This window comes from Idiotropiscis lumnitzeri, chromosome 16 (assembly GCF_059441095.1).
Source record: "Idiotropiscis lumnitzeri isolate Australia: NSW breed Sydney's pygmy pipehorse chromosome 16, RoL_Ilum_1.0, whole genome shotgun sequence".
Lineage (NCBI taxonomy): Eukaryota > Metazoa > Chordata > Actinopteri > Syngnathiformes > Syngnathidae > Idiotropiscis > Idiotropiscis lumnitzeri.
In genome coordinates this window covers 7863068-7889019 of record NC_142406.1, presented here as the reverse complement: position 1 = coordinate 7889019, position 25952 = coordinate 7863068, and the positions used below count along the sequence as shown (strand labels likewise).

Here is a 25952-nt window from a genome sequence, read left to right as displayed (position 1 = left end):
TCACCAGTCCAAGACTACATAAAAAGCACGAATGACCAAAAAGAGCTGCACATATGCAGGAGTATCGGAACTATGTGATTCATCAGTCATACAAGAACTTTTTATAGGCCTAAAGATAATATAGTGGAAATATATATTTATTTTTTAACCTCACAACAGCACACATATAAATGTGTGACTCTTACCATTCACACCATGAGTAAAAAGCCTCCACTGAATTCTTTTAATATTTCCACACACGCACGCATAAAAGTGAAATTAAAAGTAAAAATGCTTTGAACATTTGCACAAATATCAAAATAGTTGATTTTATTCAGAATGTATTAAAGTTCTAAACACAGGCAGTGTTTCGTATCACCAAACTGACATGTCGGTATATGTCATGGACACCCTCCAAAGCGTAACATAGTACAGTGATGATTTCTTGACATTTGCCAGCCTTTTCTTTTCTTTTTCTTTCTTTTTATTAAGCAGAAACAAAAGAAAAAAAGCAGACAATCATTTCGGTTTTTCAACAAACCTAAGCTGACCAAACCATGGTTTGGATGAAAATGACAACCAGCCCTATAACAGGGCATCAAGTGGAAATGTCACTCTGCTTGGCAAAAGTTTTAAACTTCAAGTTCAAGACAGTTAAGTTACAACTTATAAAATCATCCTCCATTGTGGCAATATTTTTAGACAGAAGAAATTTAGTCCACTGGCGCAAGTGGTTCAATGAAGATTCGTTGACACGCAGATAAGTAACAATCAAGCTAAAGGGAAATTAATATAAAATGCTACTGCGACAATGAAAAAAAAAAAAAAAAAAACAGTGGACAACTTTTCAAACTAAATGCAAAAATAAAAATAAAGATTGTCAGTCCATTTAATAGTATTTTAAATACACCAAACTGAATAATCAACCAAACATACCGAATTGAGAGCGGCTCTGTTTCATGAAATGCAATCGGTGGCAGACTTCAGACGTTTCTCCACTACACTACTTATCAAATCACATTAATTGATGAGGCACTGTAAAGAGCATGTGCACCGCTATGTTGGAACATGTCATTTTGTTTCATTTTAAGGGCACAACGGAACATTTCTGTGATATGAAATGAATACACAGGAACGAGTCAGTTTGAAGCAGAAGAAACAAACTGGTAGATTTAGCTTGAGGTTTTGCTTCAGGAAGTGCCTTCAGGACAACAGTGCTCGAATTTCAAGCCACAACAAAAACAAAAAAAAAAAAATTAACTCCACCCCGCCTGCATCCTTGACTGCCATATGATTCTCGTAGATAAGATACTCATTCTGCATTTACACGACTGCTTTCATCTTCAAGTACTGGTTTACTTTTCCGAGGCTGGGTTTCCACAAAAGTACAGCTCAGTTCCTTTTTTTCTGTTCCAATTGACCTAAAATAGCTGACAGGACTGAATTTATTTTTAGGTGAATTCTCTTGCAAATTCAAAACGTCTACCATATTTGGCAGCCTGAAAAGTAACCTGAAACGTAAATGTATATTTGAATAAGAATCGACATATAAAGATGTTTTGAAGAGCCTAGGAAAAAAGAGGCCGAGTATTAAAATAAATAATTCACAATAAGTTGTTTGTGACCGCTTGTTTGAAAATACTTAACACATTTACAGCAATAGAATGTGTCAAACTGAACTGTACCATTTGGTGGAAACATGCCGTATTTTGGTTCTTGCAATCGTTCAAATGGTAAAAAGTGAACGGGAGAACGTAATAAAAAGGTAGCGCTGATCCAGGAACCTCCTTTTTAGCTCAAGCAGCTCATGAAATTATTATTCACTTCAGCTTCGGTTTATTACTTTTTGATGCGTTTTGAATTTCAATACACCGTGTTGCAGGACGCAGCAGCTCAGCTCTGATATTTGGCTGTAAGGAAAAGATCTTTTCATCACCGTTATCCATAAAGGCCAAGTATCGCCATATCTGTCGGATGATTTCACAGATTTAAACACATAATCATTGCATTATTTACTTTAACGATTATTTTCATATGGGCGCATTGAGTTTCTAAGTCTTCCGATTTTTGGCTTCCACTGACATGGGAATATGAAACTTCCTGGCTGACTTAAATCCACATCGTCCTCTCTTGCCAAAGATTATTTACAGCTGCTGTGAACATGTGGATTTGTCAGGTTATTTATAATCAACATAGAATGAAATAAAATAATACACCCAACCTAATGGGTCAAAAAAAAAAGAAAGGCACTTTGCCAAAAGCTGTTTAATTAAGCTGTGTTCTCGAGTGGAATTTTGCTTTCATGAGACTTGACTCTGTAGACTCAAGGTGGCCTCAATGCTATCTGATCCTGAGTGAGCGCCTCATTTGAGAAGCTTCCTGGCGAACTGGCAAGCTCACAGTCCCACTGGTGTGCGGTTGGAATTCCGGCTAGAACCATAAGGATACAGTCGGCTCTCAAGAGGTGCACCTCGGAGTATAACTCTTCTCACCAACACTTTTTTGCCCTCTTTTGAACAAATTGCATCGGTCTCAACTCCAGCTGACATCATATTGTGTCCAACCTTCTGGTGGAGCCAAAAACACTCTTCGACCACGGTGCAGGAAACTGACGACACCCCTATAGCCTGTCCGCGGGACTCCAGATTTCAAATCATCCATCACCCCCAGATTCCGGGCAAGGACTTTAAAACTATCCCTGCTAGAGTACTTGACTCTGTACGGACCCGGTCCTTTTAGACTTCCCCCCTGTTGCAGCTCCTCGATCTTCACCAGTGGGGCATTGTAAACTTCTTTGATAAACTTCTCATCATACTTTTCTTTAATCAAATGAGAGAAGTCTTGTTTGGTAAAAGGCACAAATTCAGTGTTAAGTCTAATATAGCGAAGATACTGGTCAAAGAATTGACCTAAACTGACGCCTTTTCGGCCAAAGGTGATAGTCCGGGAAATTTCAGGGCGAATGCATGAGCGGTCCTTGCGCTGCTCTGGCAGCCGCATCCAATCGTCCCAGAATGCAGAAGGCCATTTGGGTTCCAGCTCGTCCCACATTTCCTTAAGCAGCATCCAGCCCAGACCAGGGAAGAAGTCTGTCCGGTGAAGAAGACCAACTTTGGATGGATCGACCAAGGCGTCTCTGCCGTTATCATTCCAGGCAGACACACACCACAAGGTTGGGTCAGACCGCAGGATTGGGTACATGGCACGGAAATACTCAAAGAAGTCTGGTGCCACCTGAAAAAGAACAAAAGGGTTGTTTCAGTGTGACAACTGAACAGCTAAAAATAACATCGCGAATGACTGTAATTTCCGGACTTTGGGTTACTACTTTTTTCCCCACGCTTTGAACTCTGCGTTTTTAAATTTAGCATGGTAATCAATGGATTTTTACAAACAAGCTCCCAAACAATACATTTAGCGATAGTGTTGTCATATCTGACCAATGAAATTTCTGAACGCATCGTAATGGACCAATGAAAACCGTTCGAGGTCACACTCGTACTGAATTGTCATGTGACGTGATGGATTCCGATCTGCCATTCATCGTCTCATTCATCATTGAGACAGCTTGCGCAACACTGAGAGGCAATTAAAAACATAACTTTACAAAAATAAATTTGACTTTTAACACTTTGAGTCAGGACTCAATAACCACACAGAAATGGCGCTACAGTGGAACCATTTAACAATCATCTAGACCAGGCGTGGGCAAACTACGGCCTGGGGGCCACATGCGGCCCGTTAAACGTTTTAATCCGGCCCGCTGAACTTGGAAAAACATTAAATGAATAAACCTTGTTAATGTTTTATTTTCTATATACTGTGTTTTTTTAAGACATGTATATTGTTGTAATGATTTTGTTCATTTTAATTTAAAATTTAATTGTATTTTTTCCTCTGATGAGGGTGAGGTTACCAAAACACTCTATGCATCCTGGTCCGGCCCGTCTGTCAAATTTTAGAACCCCTTGTGGCCCGCCAATCAAAGAGTTTGCCCACCCCTGATCTAGACAGATTTCACATGCCACGAGAGAGGCACTTACATGCTCAGTTCAGCGACTTTTTGGAATAGAATCAGATCATTGGATACAATACAAGCAATAGTCTGCTTGAAATGACACGCACATGAGAATGCTAAACCACACCGTACCGTATGGGGTAGGTATAGGAATGCTATTAGAATAAGGCAGAAGCGTCCATGAACTCACCTCAAGGTCATCCTCCACAATGACCACAGTGGACTGCGAGAAAGTGTTGAAAACTTGGTTCAGTGCCCAGCGATAATGTCTGGCAATTTTGTAGTAGCCCTGGAACTTCCTGTGTTCTGGTCGCACTCTGATGTCTGAGAGGTCTGGCTGGCTAATATGTGTCACTTGACTGCCATATGAGCCAATGACACCGGCTGTTTCAGTGTGACCGCAGTCCTGGCTGACAATAATAGGATAGAGTTCTTGAGAAGGACGGTATTGAATCAGTCTGTCAAGACTCCGTTTTACTGTAACTCTGTCACAAGCAATCACCAGGATGGGAATGACGACTTCTGGACTTGCAACTGAAGTTGACAATTTATCTTTGTCGGTGTTGTCCGTCTTCATTGTATTGGATTGACGCTCAGCGTCTGGGGCTACTGAAACGAAAGACTTCTGATTGTATTTTAGAGTTTGAACCTTGGTATCCACATTGTCTTTCAAAGGATGCAGAGGGTTTTGGGGCGGGTGAACCACTTCTGATTTAATGTGTTTGGTCACGGCCAGTTCTGATTTCCCAACATCTTTCCGCTTGGACCATGCTGCCCTGTGACTTTCGATCTGCTTTAGCAGCTTTTTCTGGGTCTCAAGCTGAATTTCAACTTCCTCTGCCAGCTGGATCACTTCCTCTGCCAGGTTGATCCGGCTTCCCTTGCCTCTGATCAGACCCCACTCCTCATTTCCTCCTGGTTCTGCGCCGCCACTCTCCCCGAGGCGGCCAATTGGTGGGCGTCCCCAAAGGTAAAGTAAAAGCAAAGCATTCCACGCAACAAACAGAAAAGCACCGCATAGTATAAGGGAACCTTTCCTTCGAACCATGGCCTAAGAACACTAAAAGGGGTAGGTTGTGGAAAAGGATAAAGCTCGGGAAACACTTATTGAAGCCAGAGAGAACTCCGACGGATCCAAGTGGAGAGCCTGTTCGACGGGAATTGAGGTCTGATCACATCATACCAAATTAAAGCCCAGCCCTGTCTTCTTTTGACAAGGGTGCCCAGAGGTGAACAGGACAATCAAATTCACGCAACTTTACTATGGTAGACATCAATTCCATGAAATGATGAAGAAAAATAAGGAAAAAAATGGGTCACTTTGGGTTGAGGGAAGGCGACTCCTTGGACATTATCCTTCGGCCATCATCCTGAAAACAGACCAGAAAAAAAATGGTCATTGGAAGACGCAAACTTTCTTTGGTGGCTGGAGTTTGAGCAACACAGCTACACGTTGAAAATACAGAAATGAAAATCTATTGCAAATTGTGAACGTGTTTCAAACCGAAAAAAAATTCTGGTTGACAAGAAAGTGAAACAGCTGTGGAAGCATGTTGATGAAATTTGAAACACATGAACACTTGGTGGTTGACATTTTTTTTTTTGATAGTGAATGTCTCTTACCTGAAAAGGATTTGGGAATGAACAGAATTTACAGCTACTAAATCAGGATACCTCCTTCTAATGAGGCATCAGTTTATGCTCTGTGCATGCGCTCATGGAATTATTTTTGTTTTGTGTTTCACAAAGTCCAAGTGGGGCGTCAATAAATAGCTTAAAGTGTGCTCAGGGCAGAATAACATTCACAAAACAGGAACTTGCATGTACACATGGCAGTGTAGATTGTGAGAAGGCAAAATTAAAATTAAATTTAAATTAATTGTCCAGCCCAAGTGAACAGTGCAACACTGGAATGATTTTAGATTGTGTGTACGTGAGTGGGGGACATATGTCACACCTAAAATTAAAATAATTAAGTTATCTTAACAGTCTTATTATGGTGACATTTAACAAAGCAGTAAATTCAGATATAATCCCTCTTTTAAAACAGACAAACTGAAATTAGCCTTGCCAATACCAGAGTTGTTGATTACCTCCGAACAAAAGTGTGCTTTTAGCAACGTGCAATTTGCTTTGCGGGGCAAGATGAAGACGTATTCAGATGACAGTAGTAGGTTAGTGGAACATCAACTGCGCATTACTTTGAACCACTCCACAGGAGATCCTCAGCATTAGCATTAGAAACCAATTAGTGTTGGTAAATATAGACGCACGGTAATCTTGTTAGGATAGATGTGAACTGTGGTCCACTGGTTTGGGACAAGATGAAATGAAATGAAAGTTTTCCCACAAATCATTAAACTGATAACAGTGAGGGTGAGAAATTGTTATCTTGCAGGTCAGGGTTGGCTTGCTTGTGTGATTACAATGAATAGAAATATCCCATGGAAATGTAAGTCAATTCTTATACAGATGTACTATGAGGTGGATTTTTACTAAAAGAGAACAAAAAGGAGTTAGCGCTTCAAACGCCCCTTCATGACAAATAAATACAATAATTTTGGCATGTTGACTTTCAGCCCGTAGGTGGAGGACATTTTAAAGTGAAACTTGTCGGCAAATCGAAGCGGTTCCCTCAGTAGCAGATGAAATGAAAAGGTTGAGATTTGTTGAGCCTGAACGATTTTGAAAAACAAACTTTTTGCAATTTACCCTCGCCCTTAATATGGCAATTACAATTTAGCAGAGCTGAGCAGTCCGTCCTGAGGCCGTAACGGTCCGGCGAGAGGTAGGGGGGTGAAAATTTTGAAAAAAAAAGGGCTCGATTAAGTTAGGGTAGAGGTGGATTTTAGTCCAGCCTCGGTGCGTGTGATGTGGTCGCGAGGCAGCCAAAAGACGCGATCGGGGGCTGACAGTTTATATGAATAAGGCCGGTGGGTCGAGGCCGGAAGGGCGGGTGACTGACCATTATAAAAAGGGTCAAGTGCCCAGCTCTGCAATTTAGTAAGCAGTTATTTTTAGGGACCTGTTCCTCAAATCTATTTTTTGAACAAATGAGTATTAAATTAATCTTTATCACAATAAATAGCAGCTATGTTATAAAGAAACGTTTTGGTCTTAATAAAGGTAAATGAACCACGAATTCAATTGTAAGACAGTTAATCTACTTCAATGGAAGTTGTTCACTTTGTACTTACATTGATTAACAATCTCTAAAGCATTCACTACGATACTGTCACAAAATTCTAGTGAGGGGTAAACATATTTCAGTAAGTCATAAATTAGAACACCACGCAACAACGATACAAACACATCTGTTGTCTCATGATACAATGGTTTGCAAACACACACACACACACAAAAAAACAACCCCTGAGCCCATCGGGACTTTCACAATTCTTGGTACATTGCACTCAGGTTGAAGCAGCCATAATCAAACAAACTTAGCATTTTGACACTGAAAAATTACACATCACTCCCTGAGAAATGTTCTAATGGCGAAAGAATAATAAAACTCCTCAGTGTTTCTGCATTTCCGCAAGACGTTGGTAGTTTTGATGAAAGTCTAGTGAAAATGCCACGTTTGTTATTTTTAATGAGTTTAGGTAGGCTTGGGCTTTTGATAAGAAGCCCATTTTTGAGCCAACAAAATCGCAACATGTAATAAAACCTGCAGTCCGAACTGAACGGCCTCCACAAGCAGCACACATAAATACGTATTAAGCTGCAGGGCTAATAAATGTCAGACGAAGAACAAAATGTCTAAACTTTATCTGTACCTGACCTGGGAGCAGCTCACGGATAACATGTCCAACCCTTGCAAAACTGTTGAAAGTTCAGATTTGCAGACGAGAGGCGGATGATTGTGAACAAGAGGGGAGGATGGGCAGTGGGAGGGAACTGTTGCTCCTTTACGAACTGTACCAGCTGGAACTATATTCTCCTTCAACACTCCCTTTGGATTTCCACCCGAGACGTGGAGCTGCCAAGAAGACGCAGACAGCAGCCTTTCCTCGACAAAGCAGCTGTGAGGCACCAGAGAGAAATGCTTCACATGACTTCCACCGAGGCACAGCCAATTAATAACCACCCGGCACCGCCTCTTGTCATGTTATCACACAGCAACTAACAGAAATTGAATTATTACACAGATCACGCTACAATACGATCATTAGGCCACCCGGACATGATTGTGATCCCAATAGTTACGGTTGCATTCGGCATGCTAAGCTAGCGAAAGTCAAATCAGCAACAAGGGGCTCTTTAAACGCTGTCAGGAGTGTCAGACATCTCTCTCCTCATTATCGAGTAACGACTTGAAAGTCAAAGCACAAACAACAAACTAATACGTTATGTTGACTTGCCTCTAGACTGCTAGCTAACACCAATCGGCGTTGCGAGTCACGAGCCGCTCAGCCCGAGGATACTTTGAATTCAGCCGCCCGGGGGGTCACTCACCTCGGACACGGCGCTCCCAACAAAACGGTGTGCCTCTCATACTTGGAGGGGTGCTCGAGTCCACACCAAGTCCAGTCTGGCTCGTTGGTAGCTAGCTAACGTTAGCCACCCTCGTTTCCGCTTCGCTATCACGTTCGCAGCTCATCTCGATGCTGGTACTCAGCGGCTCTCCGACACGGTCTCTTGTCTCCGTGTATCCACCCCTGGCCCCGCAGACCGACCGACGACTGCTAAATATTAACGGAAATATTCGAGTTTTCCAATACGGAGTGTGAGCATGAGTGGCCTGCCGTGCATCCGCAATGTTACTTTACAGTGAGGGGTCGTGGTTTTTAGTTTCGCTTGCTCAAGCTGCTTGTGCCACGGGCTACCTCCAGCACTTGGGTATGATGACGGCAACGCATTTTCACTTCACTACACTTCCGGATTACTGACTTCGTGTGTAACGGTTCGAGCCGAGTCAAGCCGAAGTCTCCAACAGCCAACCCAAAAAAGTCAACTCTAGATCGAATCTTTTCTGTCTGTGGGTCCCATTTTTTTTAAATCATATTTTCAATGTCCATAAATTTGCTAAAAGTTGGCAGAACAGAGTAATTTATTTGCAGCGACAACGACCCAACTTGATGCCCTTCATAAACATGTAATTTCCCACATAAATATATGGGAACACAAGAAGAAATAAAACAGACGGTTTCATTTAATGACAGGAAATAGTTCAAATTTAACCCTAAACAGGGGTGTCAAACTCATTTTTGTGGATGTTCCACATAGTAGTCATGGTTTCCCACAGATGATATGACTGATGACGCGTGAACCCATATATTATCACATATACACAACAAATGGATGGAAAGTCAGTTTTGAAATCGGAAGCCAGTAAGTAATTGTTCAACAAATTTTACATTTATTTTAAAGGGGGAGGATTGGTAACAAATAAATGACAATATCTCATTTATCAATGTTGTTAAAAGTAAAGAAAATGTGCTCGAAATAGGAAGTTGAGGCATGTGATTTGCCCTTCGCGGGCCACATAAAATGAGGTCCCGGGACAGATCTGGCCCCTGGGCCTTGAGTTGGACACCTGCAACAATTCAGGAAAACAGGTGAGCTGTGACTGGTCGTTACCTCAACTCTGAGCAACTGGGATGTCATTTATAGTCGAGAGGAATTACAAAATGGCCGCCCCCTGAGTTGGTGAAAAATTGATGGATTTTGAAACTTAATTCATATTATACAAATTCAATATGAACCAGAATGCCGTATTTAGACTAGTGAAGGTGCATAGACCATTTTATTCAAAATATTTTTGAGGGTTAACTTCCCGTTTAAGTGGTAATGCATTTTATTATTTTAAATTCATTTATTTATTATGCTTTTTTTGGGGGGGGGGTCTGGGGTATTTTTCTGTCTCATGTAATTTTTTTTGTCTCGCAAATGAGATGTTGGATCTCAAAGGTTTTTCCCTCATGTTCAAAAAGAATTTTCAAAAACATGCCGACGTACAGGACCGGAGTGGTAATCTCACGTTCTGGCGCTGTCCCGGTGTGCCGGTCTGTTAAATGTGCCAATCCAGCAAGCACATGAACCTCCACCGATCGACAGTTTTGTAATCAGCAAATAAAGTGCATTTGCGACATTTAACTCTACTAATTTACAAGTGTCACCATGTCGCAATATTAATATTAATTCAAGACTAGATATAACATCATCGTAACAACGCCAAAATATTAATCTGGGAGAGCATCCACAAGCATCAGCAAACCCCTGACACCCTCGCCAGGCTCCTATTTGGCGTTCAACACCTTGCAAGCCACATAAATAACACGCTTCGATCTGGATCATCAGATCACCATGTGTCTTATTAACTTTTTAACCATCCGGTCACAGAGAGGAGCTCTTTGACACCATTCTTCTCGCCCTGATAAAAAATGGGCGGGGAGATGGAGATGCGACTTTGTCCCGCCCACTTGTGTTGTTGCAGCCAAACACGCCAGAGTAATTCAGTTTGTTGACATTGGCTGTCAAATGATTCATATTCACACACTCAATAAGCACAGGAACAAAACAATACATCAACCTCCAACATGGCAACTATGTCACAATTGAGAAATGTCCTTTTCTTTTTGCACACGTGGGGGTTATTTTTCAAATTACTGACTAATCTAAAGTGTTGAAAATGACTTGCTCTATTTGAAGATGCAATAATAATTGGAGTATCTTGAAGAGGGATGATTTGGGAGGTACAAGAACTGCGGCTGGCGCCAGCGATTCCCCCCCCCCCCATATACATTTTATTTCATCTTCACAATCAAAATATTGCAGCTGTAAACATTCATTAAAACGGTTAAAAACACACATTTTAAAAATAATACAAATACATACATTTTATTTTCAGACTCTTAAGTAGTTGCTCTTTCAGCTTTGATAGGAAAATGCCCTCTGTGTTATAATCAGTGAAAAGACATTTTACGTATCATTCCAGCATAACAAGATTTTATGACTCGATTTGCTTAAATCAAGTAATGAGGTAACTCGACGGAATTAGCGGGGATTTGAGTTGCTTGGAGTCAGAGTCTACTTTTGTCCAAATCTACGCTATTAATTTGCATGATATATTATACATGCATACAAGACATGATGTATTAGGTTTTTCATGTTTATATTTCAAATGATAATATAATATAATATAAGGTGCATGACACCATTGCGAAAATATGATATATATTTTTTTTTTTAAAGAACATTACCGATACTAGTTATTTCTATTAGGTCATGATTGTTCTTTTTGAAATAACTTGCCCTCAAGAACTTTGCGTATGACACATATCAACGCCATCATTGTGAATAGCTGCTGGTGGGACAATCTGTCATTTGTAGCACTTTAAGCTGATCCTCAATCGTCTTCAACTCGTGCTGAAAGGCTGACATCTAAAATTGCAAAAAGAAAGCAACTCATGGAAGCAGTTAACCAAAGTACAGAATATTTTGCACAAAGAGAGAATACACGATTAATACTTGTGGCTAAGCATGTGCACAATTTAAGAAATGCATAATACATTTAAGTCAAATGAAACTATTTCTCGTTGCTGGTTTATTTTGTACATTCATATTATGAAACAGTTAATACATTTCTTCAATCAAGATCATCAAGAACAAAAAACAAACACTGTGTGGTTTAGTTGATTTTTTTTAACGAAGGGCCCAAAGCTTACCTTTGTATCCATCTGCTCCCTGATGTGTGTCGGGACCTTATTCAGGTAGTCTGGCGATTGGATTTTGCAAAGAATCTCATCCAGCTTGGGGATAAGCTTGCTTCTACGTTGTATAAGCAGGGCCACTTGTTTGTTAATGTTGACGGCACTCTGGGGGAACATTCGAATGGATCATTTATTTGTGTATTTATTCTCATCAGATTCATAAAATTTTATTTATCCCTGTCATAAGGAGCAAAACCAACCGCAAACCACAAAAAAGCGTGATGATACAACCCAAAAACATCCTTGCCCAAAATGTTCCCAAGAAGTTTGAATAAAACGGTTTTAGTAAACACAGTAATTAAGATCAAAGGTGGCACGCCTGACATGTGATTGAGTCATTTACTAGTGGGGGCATCCCAGTGTTTTGTTCATTAGGTTTCAAGTTTTCAACAAAGAATGGAAAGCATGAGTCATAATTATTCTCCAAACTGTGAATACAACTCTGTGTGAGGCAACGTGCATTTTTGCATGACACACCCATTTTCATTTGAACTTGTGTCATAAAAAAATGCTCAGTCACACGCACACATACACAAAGTGTATTTTTTTTTTTGTGATAGACCGATATGCTTTTTTTTCTGGGTCGATCCCGATACCGATTGTTAGTAGTCATAAAGGCTGATAACCGATATTTGAAGCCGATATTCATTTGTTGAAAAAAGGGGTGAAATAGTGTCAAAATCTTGAAAGATAATTTTTTATTAAACAACTTGATTGGCAACATGTTAAAGCTTTTTTTAGATCTTGGAAAATAGTCTGCTGCCTTGCTTTCCTCTGCTCAAGGGACCTCTCCTGTACTGTGTGTGACTCAAGGTGAAAAAGCAAACAGGCAGCTTAGTGCTGATTGGCTGTTGCCCACTGCACAAGGAACCAAACAGGTGGTGCTACGGACTGGACAATCTGCTTCTGCAGGCAGGGCCACCAGCACAGCAAAGAGTGAGAGAAGTGTGCTGCGGCCAGCCAAAATAAACCAGCTTTTAATTTATCGGCCTTGAAAGTTAAAAAAAAAAAAAAAAGGCAGATGCAGATATTCGCCAAAATGCCAAATATCGGCCCGGCCGATAATCAAACACGGACATTCTAACTTGTGAAACTTTTTGACACCAGCAATTGACTTAGACGGTTGTGCAACAAAATATGAAGTCACCGATTCCCTAATTTCTTTATGGTCTGTTTCATTGGAGCTACAAGGCTGATTACTACCTGAAGAGGAAGATGCAGCTGACACGCGTGATCCACAACACCTACAAGACAACCTTCGGGTGGGGGAGTGGAAGACAGAGTGGTGTGCGCTTCTTCAGGACAGTAGACATTGAAACGGGCGACTCGGCTCAAAGTCCAAACGGCAGATCCAAAATGAAGTAGAATTCGGGCCTGACTGGGTGAACATACCACCCACACTGAAACAGACAAACCAAACAATCTGAATGCAACTACTAATGATATTTTATTAACAATTATTGGCGAATTTTTGATGGGAACTGCTTACTCATGATGACTTACTTTCAGGCTTTTCTTTGGTCAAACCACACTGAGCCCTCAGAGAGCGAGCCACTCGAGTCACTTCCTGGACCAGGAGGAAATCTTTTTCCTCTTCTGGGAAATGCCAGCGTTTCTAGATGAGAAAATAATTACAGAAAGATTAATTACACTTTGTTTGAATTGAATTTTAATGACAGGAAGTGGAACTGAGCAATTGAGAGAAACTATTTTTCATCACTTATCAGCGATGCTCCAAACAAAATGTTCAAAATGTTTGGACAGCCATTTTAAAGAACAGATAAAGCAAGGTGTTCTGGGAAATGAAGTGCTTCTACCATCGTATGAAACAATTTCAAGGTTTTTACTATTAATTAATGATTTATTTTATCGAAGCAGACTTTTAATGGCAATTAAAAATAATAACACTATATTTTTTTCATAAAGAAGTTTAATATTGCAACATGAATTTCAGATTTCAATTCTACTTTTGGCAATTTCAATTGCAATTTTGCATCCTCTTCGCCTCCTCGATTCAAATTCAAATTCAAGAAGTCAATTGGAATTTAGGGCTCATTCCCAGTACTGAATTTCGTACAGCCCCGTGTATATTCAACAAACCAACTTAAATTATATAAATTATTTACAGTATACCATACATCAATACCCATAGAGTTACGTTCTAAAATGATCCTTTCACTTTCTGTAAGTGTAAAAAGCAGGATTAGAGAACCTACTTTCTGTTGTCACTCCTTTTCTTTCAAATGTGCATAGTGTTAAACAAAATGGTGGACCGCTATCTGGTAGCCGACAGTGGAATTACACCCAAAATAAATAGGGGGGCAGAATACAACTGAGCTTTCACTGCACAACAAATATCTTGGAATAAGCAGGAAGGCAAAGGGAGCAAAGGTTTACTGTAATTATTTACAGTGGTGTAGACTTATAATACATGAAAGCAATGTGTTTCTCATATTTTGACCTCTAAAACAATGTACGTATTTAAACGTTTCCATTGCAGATATAGTTTATGAATCCACTAGTGCAAAAAATACATCGCACAATGTCACAGCTCCTTCCTTTAAGATTAAATTCGGCACATTTAATTTATGAGTCAGAGCCAAGTGAACGGAAAGATGCAATATCATCACTCGGAAAATGAAGATTAAAATTTGCTTCATGAACCAGGTGTCGTATTTTTTGACTCTTCTATTTGGCACTGTTCGTTTAAATGAAGGGGTTTAAGAAATAGCAAGTGTGCTTTAAGCCCTACGGTGAACAGAGAGCGCCATCTAGAGGGCTCAATAAACACGACTGGTTCACGAATCATCTTGAAGCTTCATTTTTCCAGCACTATTGCTCAGCCAAAATGCAGCTTCAAATCATATGCTTTTAAAAAAAAATACTTTTATTCCGTGCTGATTCATTTAAAAAAATCTGTTACAATTCTTCTAATTGATTAGATTTTTTTTTTTAATAGACCTCAACACATAGTAAAATGTTATATGAAGCGAGTAGCAAAATTAAGAGTCTATAATGTGTTTTGCTTTGGATGGTGAAGAATCTGTAGCGTTGGGGGTACCAGATGAGATGAGCGGGGGTAAGGCTGGAGACACAGGCTCTTCTGGGCTGCAGCTTCCGTTTTGAATGGCTGCAGTCTCTGCCACAGTTCCTCAGTAAGGAACGGCATGATTGGCGAGAGGAGCGCCAAAGATGCCGACACGCAGTGATAGAGGACGGCACTTGCTGCTGGTCTCACTTTGTCACCGTGCTGCATCAACCCAGTTCCTTCATTTTGTTTCAGTAGCACAGGTTTCACACTTTCCTACAAAACACACACACAGATACAAAGGGATACCGCCGTTTGTATCAATCTCCTATACGTTGTAATTAGTTGATTATGCGTGTGTCTCTCACCATATAGATGTCACACAGGTTGTGGACCCAGAATGAGTACAAGGCAGCAGTGACAGTGTGCAGCTCATATTCTTCAAAGGCCTTCTCTACTTGCGCTACTGTGCTGTATAGTCGCGAGCAGATCCACCGGTCCATACTGCTCAAATGAGACACCTGATCACAAATGGGAACGTAAGAAAAAAAATATTTTAGTGAGTTTTTGGGAAAGATGATACCCTAAATTGCTGCGCCTTGTGGGAGGAGCATGAACAAAAACTCTAAAGTTAGCACGCGTAATGTGATTTATCATATCTGTAATTTTGTATCTATAAATAAAGCATCTGAAGGCAGGTGCAAACTTGCATGCAAAGCCAAAATGAGAGACAGTGTGGAAAACCTTTCTGCTTGTGTATTGTTTAAATACTTCAAGTGCTTCACTTTGCAGGTGGAGTCAATAATGGATTAAATCGATAAGTAATCGTTGCTCAAATGAATCCATGATTTTTTGGGGATAATCGCTGAATAGTTTAGGCAACTTTTTTTAATATAAAATTGTTAAAAACTCAGCATTTCAGCTTCTCAACAGTAAACTATCCATTTGTGAAGCCCTCCAAGGAAGCCAAATGATTATCTTTGTGTTGAATCAAAATAAATCAACATTTGTTCCAATCTGACTTGCGATGTACAAAAACAAAAATGATTATATTTTTCATACTATTATTCTAATAATTGAATAAAGGGATTGATTTTTTTAAAATCAGATTCATCTGGATCATTTTAGTGCAGAATATTTGCAGAAATAAAAAAAAGTTCATCAGATTGAACATGAAATTACGCAGTGCATTCAATTGGATAGAGGTTGAGAAGGATTTGAAAATCACTGCATTCTCTTTTTATTTACGTTTTACACAAGGTCCCAACTTAATTGGAATTGTGGTTTGTAGGATTGCTAATGCAACAAATGTCATTTAACAATAATGTAAAACTGGAGTCCTAATATTGAAAATTAAACAATGCTTTCTATGTTGCTCAACATTTGCAAAAGCTGATTGTACCTCCTCCAGATTCCCCACTGGTGTCGTGTTGTCGCCCAGCACGCCGAGCGTGAATCTCAGCGTCTGCCACATTTTATTACAGAAATGTCTGCAGCTCAGGACTTGAGATACTGATAAACTGATGTCTTCTCCTAAAATTAAACCAAGAAAAAAAGACACCAGAAAGTGTCTCTTGAGCTTGTTTTTTCATTTTTCAAAAATACTTTAATAAACAAAACACATTAGTATTTTGCAAATATATATATAAAAAAAAAAAAAGATTGCTTGCTTGTGTGGTCAGGTTCTCTGTGTAGTGCGAAACATTAGTAAAAAGCAGAACGGCCACTTTCCTTTGATGAATTAAACCTGAAGCACAATATTCACTCACCTATCATTTTGTGAGAGCAAAGGGCAAATCTCAGAGCATCAGTTCCGCATTGAGGGATCCCCTTAGGGAAGTCTTTCCTCTGAGGGAATCAGATGGAGTTACGTAGATTGATGAGACGGTAAAGACATCAAGCATTCAGTCAGAACACAAATCCGAACGAGGGGATCTGACCTGCGCTTCCATGGCAACCAATTGCTCCCTTGGGTCAAGGTTCCCCTCTTTAACTCTCTGCTGAAGCCTCTAAGAGGAAAAAAAAAAATAATTATAGATGTCGACTTTTTTTTTTCGAAAACTCGGACATGGACAAAATAGTTTTACCTTTCCATTAAAGAAAATAAACAAAAAAATGGTTACTTCAATTTCTGACCACGGTGGGGTTTTCTTTATACAATTGAACTGTTTGCTTTTCTTAAGAATAAAACACAACTGAAAGATTGTTAGTGACTGACAGAAAAAATGTTGCTGTTACACACCTCCAAGGAAACGCCATGTATCACATCCAAGGGGTCGATAACATTTCCCAAGGACTTACTCATTTTCCGACCATGTTTATCCCTCACCAGAGAGTGAAGTAGTACCTTCGAATCAAGAAACAGAAAGAATGAGTTAAAAAAATAAAATTGAACTTGGAACACATTACACAGTATTATTAAAAACTGATCTAAATTACCCGGAATATTACACTGACAAGGTCTGGCAAATTAGCGGAATGAAGGATGAGGTTAATGGAATTAAAATGTTTTTCTCAATGTGGGTCCAAAACTAGCAACAGAAAGAAAGAAATTTGCTGAGGAGGATTAATAGAGCCAATTACTCAGACTGGCTGTCCTAGGGAACTGCTGAGAAAAAGGAAATTAACAATATCGTAAAGTAAAACAAGAATAAAACGTCCACTGATTACTGACCGACTATTGGAAAAAAATATGTCAAGGGACTGGACTATTTAATTGAAAAGAAAATAATTAATGGGGAGCCAGTATGGTTTTAGATCAAACGGATCAACTTCCATAGTATAAATGGATCTTGTAGAGGAGATCATGAGATATAATAAGAGATAAAAAAATATATATAATAATTATAATATATATAATAATTATTATTTTATATATATATATATATATATATATATATATATATGCAATGGGAATTTTCGTTTACTTAATAAAAGATTTTCATAAGATTGTATGCGATTAGAGAGGTGGCACTTGACTGGTTAAAAAAGTTAGGAGGTAATCACAAGTCAGAGTGGTTAAACATTAGTTTTGGTGTCCCACAAGAGTCAGTCTTGGGACCCATAATGTTTATTCTATACATAAATTTAATGAATTGAAATATGTTGTTTTTCGAGACAATCCAAAAACTGTTCCGGAGAGAACGTAGGGCAGCTTTCAGAGGTGGTCATAAATTAAATGCGCGGATTGAACTTTTCCCAGGTTGACCATCGATCACAACACAACGATCGATCTTCTATCAATGATCGTTGATGACAGGCATGCCCAGAAAATATTGTGTGGATGACTTATTTTTGTTTCGATGATGAGCTCATTTATTTATTTGTAATTATTTTCTATTTCTGTTTTATTTTTGTTATCAATGGTATTTTGTGGTTATTAATAGCCATTAATTCAGCATTTTTAGGTCTTTGAGAGAATTTGATATGTTAACATCTAAACCATAACTATCGTAAAAAATGACAACCTAAGCATATTTATTGAGGCTTTATAGGTTTTGATAGTTCAAGATAAATCAAGAGCAGATCAAATTAAATCAGATTTGCCACTCAGAGCCCAAGTACCTGTTTAAAAGGCAACTGGTCTGTCAACTCTGTACCCAGCATTACCATCCTCGCCACCCAAAAGAAAATTAGGTCACTGCCTGTCTCCAGGATGGAGTTTGGGTAGAAGCGCTGAAAATCACTAGTCTGTAGAAGGAGGAGGAGGATGTGATTAGAATTATGTTATTAATGGCTACGTGGTGCTGAAGAAGACGAGGTACCTGTTGAGGCCAGCCCAACATAGCAAAAGGAAACAGCGCAGAGGAGAACCACGTATCCAGAACATCAGAGTCTGACCCACACAACATGCACATAAAAAGATTTCATTTCAGAAATTATTGTCATATTTGATTATACTTTCACAATTTCTCTAGAAAGCAAATGTTTGTTACTTTCAGTTGAGTGAGGTAAACATCTTTGTTTATCTTTGTGTGATTAAAAAAAGTGATCATATGGTTATAAATAAATGACCATGAATAATGTAAAAAGTCTAAGTTCTAATCAATTATCTTGGTATTTTACAGAACTTTTGACACCGGAAATATTTATTTGATACATTGTGGGAATGGGATTAAAGAGGTTAGTGTACCCCGAGTCAAACTGATGTCCTGCGGTTTCACTTCATATTTGACGGATGCTCTCTGACGGGCCTCATCCTCATTATTTCCCCAGACCCATTGATCCTAACAAAAACAGAAACAATGATATTTCCACCTTTGGCTGGGAAATAATCTTAACATTGTTGCACTACTACTATATGTGTGACTCTCTCATGCAAAACTATAGGTAGAACAAAATACAGTGGTGACTTGAGATGCAAGTTCAATTCATTCCGTGACCATGCTCCTAACTCAAATCACTCCTAAATTAACTCATTCCCCCCCCTCAACTGAAATGAATCTGTTACTGCGTTCTCAAACAACACAATACAACTTGATTTATATAGCGCATTTCACAACAAATTGTATTTTCTTTTAAATGGGGAATAGAAACATACTATTGTACTTTATAAACGCATGCAGTAATTACATTGTAATTATTATTTATTATCATTTTTTTTCAATTCCTACACACATATACTTTATATACAGTAAATGTATTTATGTGTTTTAATTTGTGTTCTAATTACCTATTAATTTATATTACAGCATATGGAAAGCGCTTTGTTACAGCTCCAGCTGTTGTGAAATGCGCTGTATAAATAAAATTGTATTGTTTTGTATTGTAAAGAATGTGAGCGCAGTACTTGTATATTGAATGCATTCAACTCACTGACTATGCATTTGTTATGAATATACAAAATGGAATTCTTCTAGTTATATATTTAGTTTGACAGTATAACATCAACTGGGAGTGGCATGAAACATCTTGAAGCCTCGTTTTTTGAAAATAATTGCTACGATTGGCCAAAGCCTTGCTGTTTTGAAGTGAGCAGTGTTCACTACCATCACGGAGCACTCGGATCTCAAGTTTGACCTCTCATGTCAAAGCACAAAATCGGCAGGGCAGTATTATCTCCAAGCACCACTGTTCACACGTTATTTTGCACTGCGGTTAGATGGCCATGATGATAGCAAAGCCCAACCTCTTGTTTGTCAGTAGAGCTAGGAAACTCCACTCTGTAAGCAGGGATCTGATGCCCCCACCACAGCTGCCTGGAAATGCACCAATCGCTGTAAAGCAAACAGAGGAGAATTGTTCACTCCCATACAATGAAACAAGGATACATTCATCACAAGAATTGTGTTATTTCACACACATCACGAGACAATAGATGACACACAGCTGTTCACATTTCGACAAAAGTTACATTATGTGAACTTTGTCAACGTGAGTCAAAGGTCAGGGTAAGCCTACCTGATGTTCGACAGCCAGTTCTTCCATGTTTTAGTGTAAAAGTGAGGGATGATTTGCAGATGACCATCCTCAACAGCCTGACAATAAAAGAGGGAGGGACACTGAGTGGTTCAGCTGTCGGCCAGCACCACGACTACCAGGCCAAAAAAAAAAAGAAGAAATTACATAACCAACATTAGTTACCTGTATAGCATTTTGAGCCATTCCGTCACAGCGGACGAACCATTGCTTCTTTAGAAGAGGTTCGATCACATCCCCCGAGCGGCTTAGAAATGTGGGAAATAAATAGAAAAAAAACTTGATTTAAAAAAAAAAAAATAAACTGAATTCACATAGAGTGCACTTTGTAAAATGTTTTTTTTTTCACACTAGTTCCATCCGTTATATCGGCCTCACTCAAAGCAGGTGCTGAGTCAGTATTTGCGGCCACCACATGTCAGGATGTGAGGACCCCCCTGATTCTTGACACACAAACAATAGACATACTTGCAAAGAATATTAATCAGGATGCTGTCATTGTTTTTGCCTTTTGGCACCCTGTCTACTCATCTGTGTTTCAACGCAGTGTTTCACATCAACTGCATTACGATGGAGGACTTAAAGTGCCCAAATTAAATAAATAAATACACCATGAAATGTTTAATTAAAATTTACATTAATAATTAAAATTTTTTTATTAATTAAATGTGAAATTAAATAAATACATGTGGCATTAATTAAATTATTATTATAATGATATGTAAAAAAAAATCAACATAATTATTTCTGTATTTAATTAATTATTCCTGTATTTAATTATTTCATAGTCCCGCGTTGTATTATTTCATGAATAATTTTATCTGTCGAACTCGCCCATCAAAGTTAGTGGGCGGGGCTAATCACAGACCAACTCAATTCTTTCTAAGCCGTTGCTTTGGCCTGAAGTGAATGCAAACGTGGCGGTGACCACGATGGAGGACTTTCATGAGCTCCCTTGATTGAGTGGTCACGACTTGTATTTAGTTGTTTTGCTTGAGTATTCAAACCAATGTGCGTGAGACCATGAAATAATTAAATACAGAAATAATAAATTAAGTACAAAAATAATTAATTAAAGACAGAAATAATTATTTAGATTTTTTTCCATATCATCATAGATATTTATTTATTTAATTACACATTTAATTAATAAATTAAGCATAATTAATTCATGACAATGTTAATTAAACATTTCATGGTGTATTTATTTATTCAATTTTGGCACTGTCTGCCCTCCACACATTACACTCATCTTAACATAACATATTCTGACAAGGAGAAACTTTGAACTACTTTTTCCAGAGAGCCCTGGTCGATCGTCATCACACATGCACAGAACTACAACTCACTGCTGCAAGACAAAACCACGTTTTAAAATAAATATATAGTGGCTTAGACGGATATATAATTCATATAGAGTAAGATGTACAGAGAATAGATGGGTGGATGCTATTTTTAGTTTTACCAGACCACATAATGGGGCATCTTAGAGTCAGCAGGAAGATAATATAAATGCCAGGAAATATAATAGACCAATGCTTAGCTATTATTTTTATTGCTGAGATTATGATCAATGCCATTGGCGTAAAAAAAAAATATATATATATATATATATATTTATATATATATATGTATATATATATATATTAATTATAATAAATAAATATTTAAAATATGAGTATTCATTTTTGTGCGGTGCTGCACAAGTCTACGTCTATAGCCTACTAAAACTCCCTTTTCATGTTTTCCCATCCATTAAAAACGGATCATTATAATACTTGTGAAATGTATTTTATTTGGGCAATGTTATTCATTTAAATCTTTATGATTGTGTAGGTGATGTGACAGACAGTTTATGGCATTGGTTTACCTGCAAATTGGTAAAGTCATGGCGTGCTCCATCTTTCCTCTGAACAGCTTTTTCTCAACCAGAGCATCTACAACCAGCTGTCTGGCATCAAAACGCTTCACTCCCTTAGGAAACATTACATGAAAAAATATTTCTAAGAATAACATAAAGAATCACAGGGATCTCCGAATACGTTCCAATAAATCTTTTTCGAAGGAAATACGACAGTAATGACAGTAAAGTTCATGCACCTCCAACCATTGTCCACAGAGTGGAGTCATCTTCCCATCTCCTCCAATTACGGTGAGGCGTGGCAGATCATGTTTCTGTGACAACAGGAAATCTGTGTGGTCGTGAGCAGGAGTAACCTTTACCGCACCTAAAGACGAGTCAACAGAAATCAATAATCTTCCCCTGCAAGTGAACTTTATAAAAATACTGTGGAAACTGCAGTGACGTTACTACGAATGATAGACTGTTTTATTTGTTTGTGGCTGCATCTGAAATAGACAGCAGACCTGTGCCGAGCTCCATGTCCACAATTGTATCGGTGACGATGGGCAGCAGTCTGTCAGTGAAGGGGTGGCGGCATTGCTTTCCGTGAAAATCCTGGAACAAAAGAAAATGAAAACTAATTTGAAATGTTTTATTTTCCCCTATTTGATTAGCCTTTCTATATTTATTTTTGATAGGCCGATATATTTACTAAAAAGGCATTAAAATGTCAACAATCAACTTACACAGAATATTAGTTATGTATGAAATTGCGCATTATTTGGATTCCAGGATGCAGACTTTAATACAACTGGTGGCTTTAACTAGATTTTTCAAATATTGTCTGTACACCTCTTTGACAGATTGATTTACCCCAAATTCCAATGCATTGAAATTTCAATTAAAAAAAGAAATTCTAGCCTGGTATCGAGGATCATCAGGATGAACAGCTACAGCCACATCTCCAAGCATAGTCTCTGGACGAGTTGTTGAGACGGTTATCTCTCCACCTGAATGGTTTGAAAACAACAGAACACAAAAAAGTGACGTCTGGCCTTTTAACAATTCTCAAAGTGAGGACTAAAACAGACAGTTAGGTTGATTTTTGTCACTATGGTCCATGTTCGTCGTTCCCATAAAACACCAGACATCTTGGTAATTAGATGGAAAACCGAAAGTGTTTCCTGTCTGTCATCAACAATCATACTCACCGTGACCATCTATGGGGTATGCAAAGGTGTGCATGGTTCCAAATTCCACTTTTTGTTCATAGCTAGGCACAGACAGCATCGTTTTCCCAGATAGTTCCTTCGAATCAACCTGACAAAAAATACAAAAGAAGACATTTGAGCATTTTTTTCATTTGACTAGAAAAAAAAACAGTCAACAATGATCACATAATTCCAGAGCTTTTAATGCTTCTTGTAGTCTTTAAACAGATTGATATGTGAGCCATAGTGCAGCAACAGGAAACATAAAATATTAATGGGAAACCACTAGGTACCAAAAAGATGGCTATCAGTTACACATGCAGACTGTTTACAAATTGGATTGCACAAGAGCAGCGTAGTTGTGAGCAATGTTAAAAAAAAAGTTGTCTTCTTTTACACCATATCCATTGCACACAGACGCGATATATTTTTTATCACCTCTATGTCTGAGATGGCGGACTCCAGAGCACAGCTCCAATTGATGAGACCTTCTGAGCGATAGATCAGACCAGCATCACACAGACGCACAAAGGCCTCAGTTACTGCCTTACTGAAAGCCTGAAGCAAAAGAGAAAGGAACAAGAATTACATTGTTGCACATTAAAATTATAATTTTATTACTAAACATCATACTATGATTTTTTTCTTAAAAAAAAAAAAAAAGTAGCATCCTGTCTTATTCTTATTTCAAGTTCTGCCGGCTAATTAAACGCCATCATCCAACCCATCCATTTTTGATTTGTCTAAATTAATCTGAACAGATTTCTGGATCTTTCTATTTCCTAATCAGTAATCTCAATGTTATTGAATACAGTTCAAATGTGTCTTACTTTATCCATGGTGAAACAGGCTCTACTCCAGTCCAATGAAGCACCCAGTTTCCTCAGCTGGTGATATATCTCATCTCCTTTCCTGACACAAAACCGGCACAAACATGCATTCAAAAATGACCATACATAATACATAGTGATAAAGAGAAAGACTCACTCATTTTTCCATTTCCAGACCTCCTGCAAAAACTCTTCTCTCGTGAAGTCTTGCCTGTGTTTCCCTTCTTCCCGAAGCAGCATCCTCTCCACCACACTCTGAATCAAACATATGAAATTAAGATGCAGTGTTTGAGAAACAAATCAAGTCTTTTATTTATGGTTCTCACAGGTGGAGCATCCAATTATTTTGCGAGTTTGCGCCACTATTAGGAAAAGCCACTCAAATACACAATTGCGAAAAAAGAGGGGTGAGAAATTGAACTTCTTTACCTGTGTTGCGATACCAGCATGGTCACAGCCAGGGACCCATAGAACCCTTTGACCCTGCATCCTTCTCCTAATGGATTGAACAAAGCATAGAGTATGTCTGATCCATCGTTTGTACAATACAATTAAAGTAAAAAAAACTAAAAAAAGGCAACATCCCGAATCTGTTTTTGGCATTTACCATCGAACCAAAGCATCTTCTATTGCCACAGTCAAAGCATGGCCCAGATGCAGAGTCCCTGTCACATTTGGCGGTGGTATACACAAAGAGAAATTTTGATCCACAGCATTGGGTAACTCATGAACATCCTAAAGAAAACGACATGTCATATAGTAAATACCACAACCCATAGCACACGCCCACCTACTTCAGAGGGGTCACCAAGATGGTGAATGATGTTTAAAATATCTCACATGGAGCTCAGGCCTGAAGAATCCCTCCTTCTCCCACCACTGATACCAGCTGGATTCCACATAATCTGGACTGTACGAGGATGGGAATGGCAAGCTTGTGTCTGCCAAAACACATTAACAAGTAGGGAAATGCATTTTCAGTGCTGCAGACAACATGTGTGAGTGAGGGACAAACTCACTTTTCTTTGCCCCAGGTGGTGTATGAGCACTGTAAAGAATTCTCTCCTTCTCACTCCATTTTAGAGCATCTTCTTCAGTAGTCTGGAAACAAAACACCACAGATGGATTAAAACCCGCAGATTGCATAATAAGAAACAATCACACAAATGTTGGAGGTCATGAGATAATTGTGAATGCTTTTGAAAGGACAAATACGTTGCAGGCTCCCAGAGTTTGCTTATAAGGCGATCTATTTTCACTGTACTGTCTTGTATATATGAATACAGGTAAATGTTCCTGCTCACAAGGTGTGGAGTGGATAGTATGGCGTTCTCCCGCTGTTTTTTCCGCTTCTGTTTTTCAACTTGGAGACGAGAATGCGAGGTTGACCTGGATGCGGATAATGTTGAAGGCTTGTTACTGGAACAGAGCCTGATCGCTTCACTCCTTGCGAGCCTTACAACAGGACCGGTCGACCACATCCTCAATGACAAAATGTTTTTATTAACATGAATAACATCTCATCTCGGTGACTGGTGTCATTTCAAATAAGGGAATTGGAAAATATGGATACGTTTTCAAGTACGGGATGGAATACTTACTTGGGCTTTCTAAATTCCGCGAAACGCCTTCAACGACCTTTAAACTCCTCGTCTTTGTAAAATCTGCATCTGTGTAATGTTACTGGTTGCTTTTAAACATTAGGTTAGCATAGTCCCGTGATAAATGTGTCATTTAAAAATATTTAGCGAATTAATAATAAAAATGAAACTCAATGTCAGGATGATTTTTGTTTGTCGACGGTCTATTTTGAACAACGGACGATAGCAACTCAGGAAGGAAGTCCTTTATGTCCGTCTAGAAATATCTTCCCCCCCAACGTCAAAATATCTGTAATGCACAAAACGGAA

At 38.7% G+C, this 25952-nt stretch overlaps 2 protein-coding genes across 2 annotated transcripts; both read right to left on the bottom strand.

Annotated features, from left to right (window-relative positions):
- Positions 1–288: 288 nt before the first annotated feature.
- Positions 289–5213, bottom strand: mgat1b (alpha-1,3-mannosyl-glycoprotein 2-beta-N-acetylglucosaminyltransferase b). The gene is made up of 2 exons (XM_088319505.1): positions 4188–5213; positions 289–3213 (listed from the first exon to the last, which is right to left on the bottom strand). Exons 1-2 carry the CDS (start codon positions 5043–5045, stop codon positions 2512–2514), a joined length of 1560 nt encoding a protein of 519 aa, XP_088175631.1. The 5' UTR covers positions 5046–5213; the 3' UTR covers positions 289–2511.
- A 5966-nt stretch (positions 5214–11179) lies between these two features.
- On the bottom strand, positions 11180–25856 carry vars2 (valyl-tRNA synthetase 2, mitochondrial). The gene is given in 31 exon segments (XM_088318798.1): positions 11180–11295; positions 11297–11383; positions 11668–11817; positions 12916–13112; positions 13216–13327; positions 14774–15016; positions 15109–15261; positions 16143–16273; positions 16510–16588; positions 16681–16749; positions 16983–17087; positions 18305–18430; positions 18505–18575; positions 18873–18966; positions 19869–19956; positions 20141–20217; positions 20324–20405; positions 22029–22132; positions 22259–22386; positions 22526–22616; positions 22923–23011; positions 23213–23321; positions 23651–23770; positions 24043–24124; positions 24200–24297; positions 24472–24538; positions 24650–24777; positions 24883–24983; positions 25062–25143; positions 25347–25524; positions 25644–25856. Coding segments are annotated over 30 exon segments (3279 nt in total). The 5' UTR covers position 25524; positions 25644–25856; the 3' UTR covers positions 11180–11256.
- Positions 25857–25952: the final 96 nt, after the last annotated feature.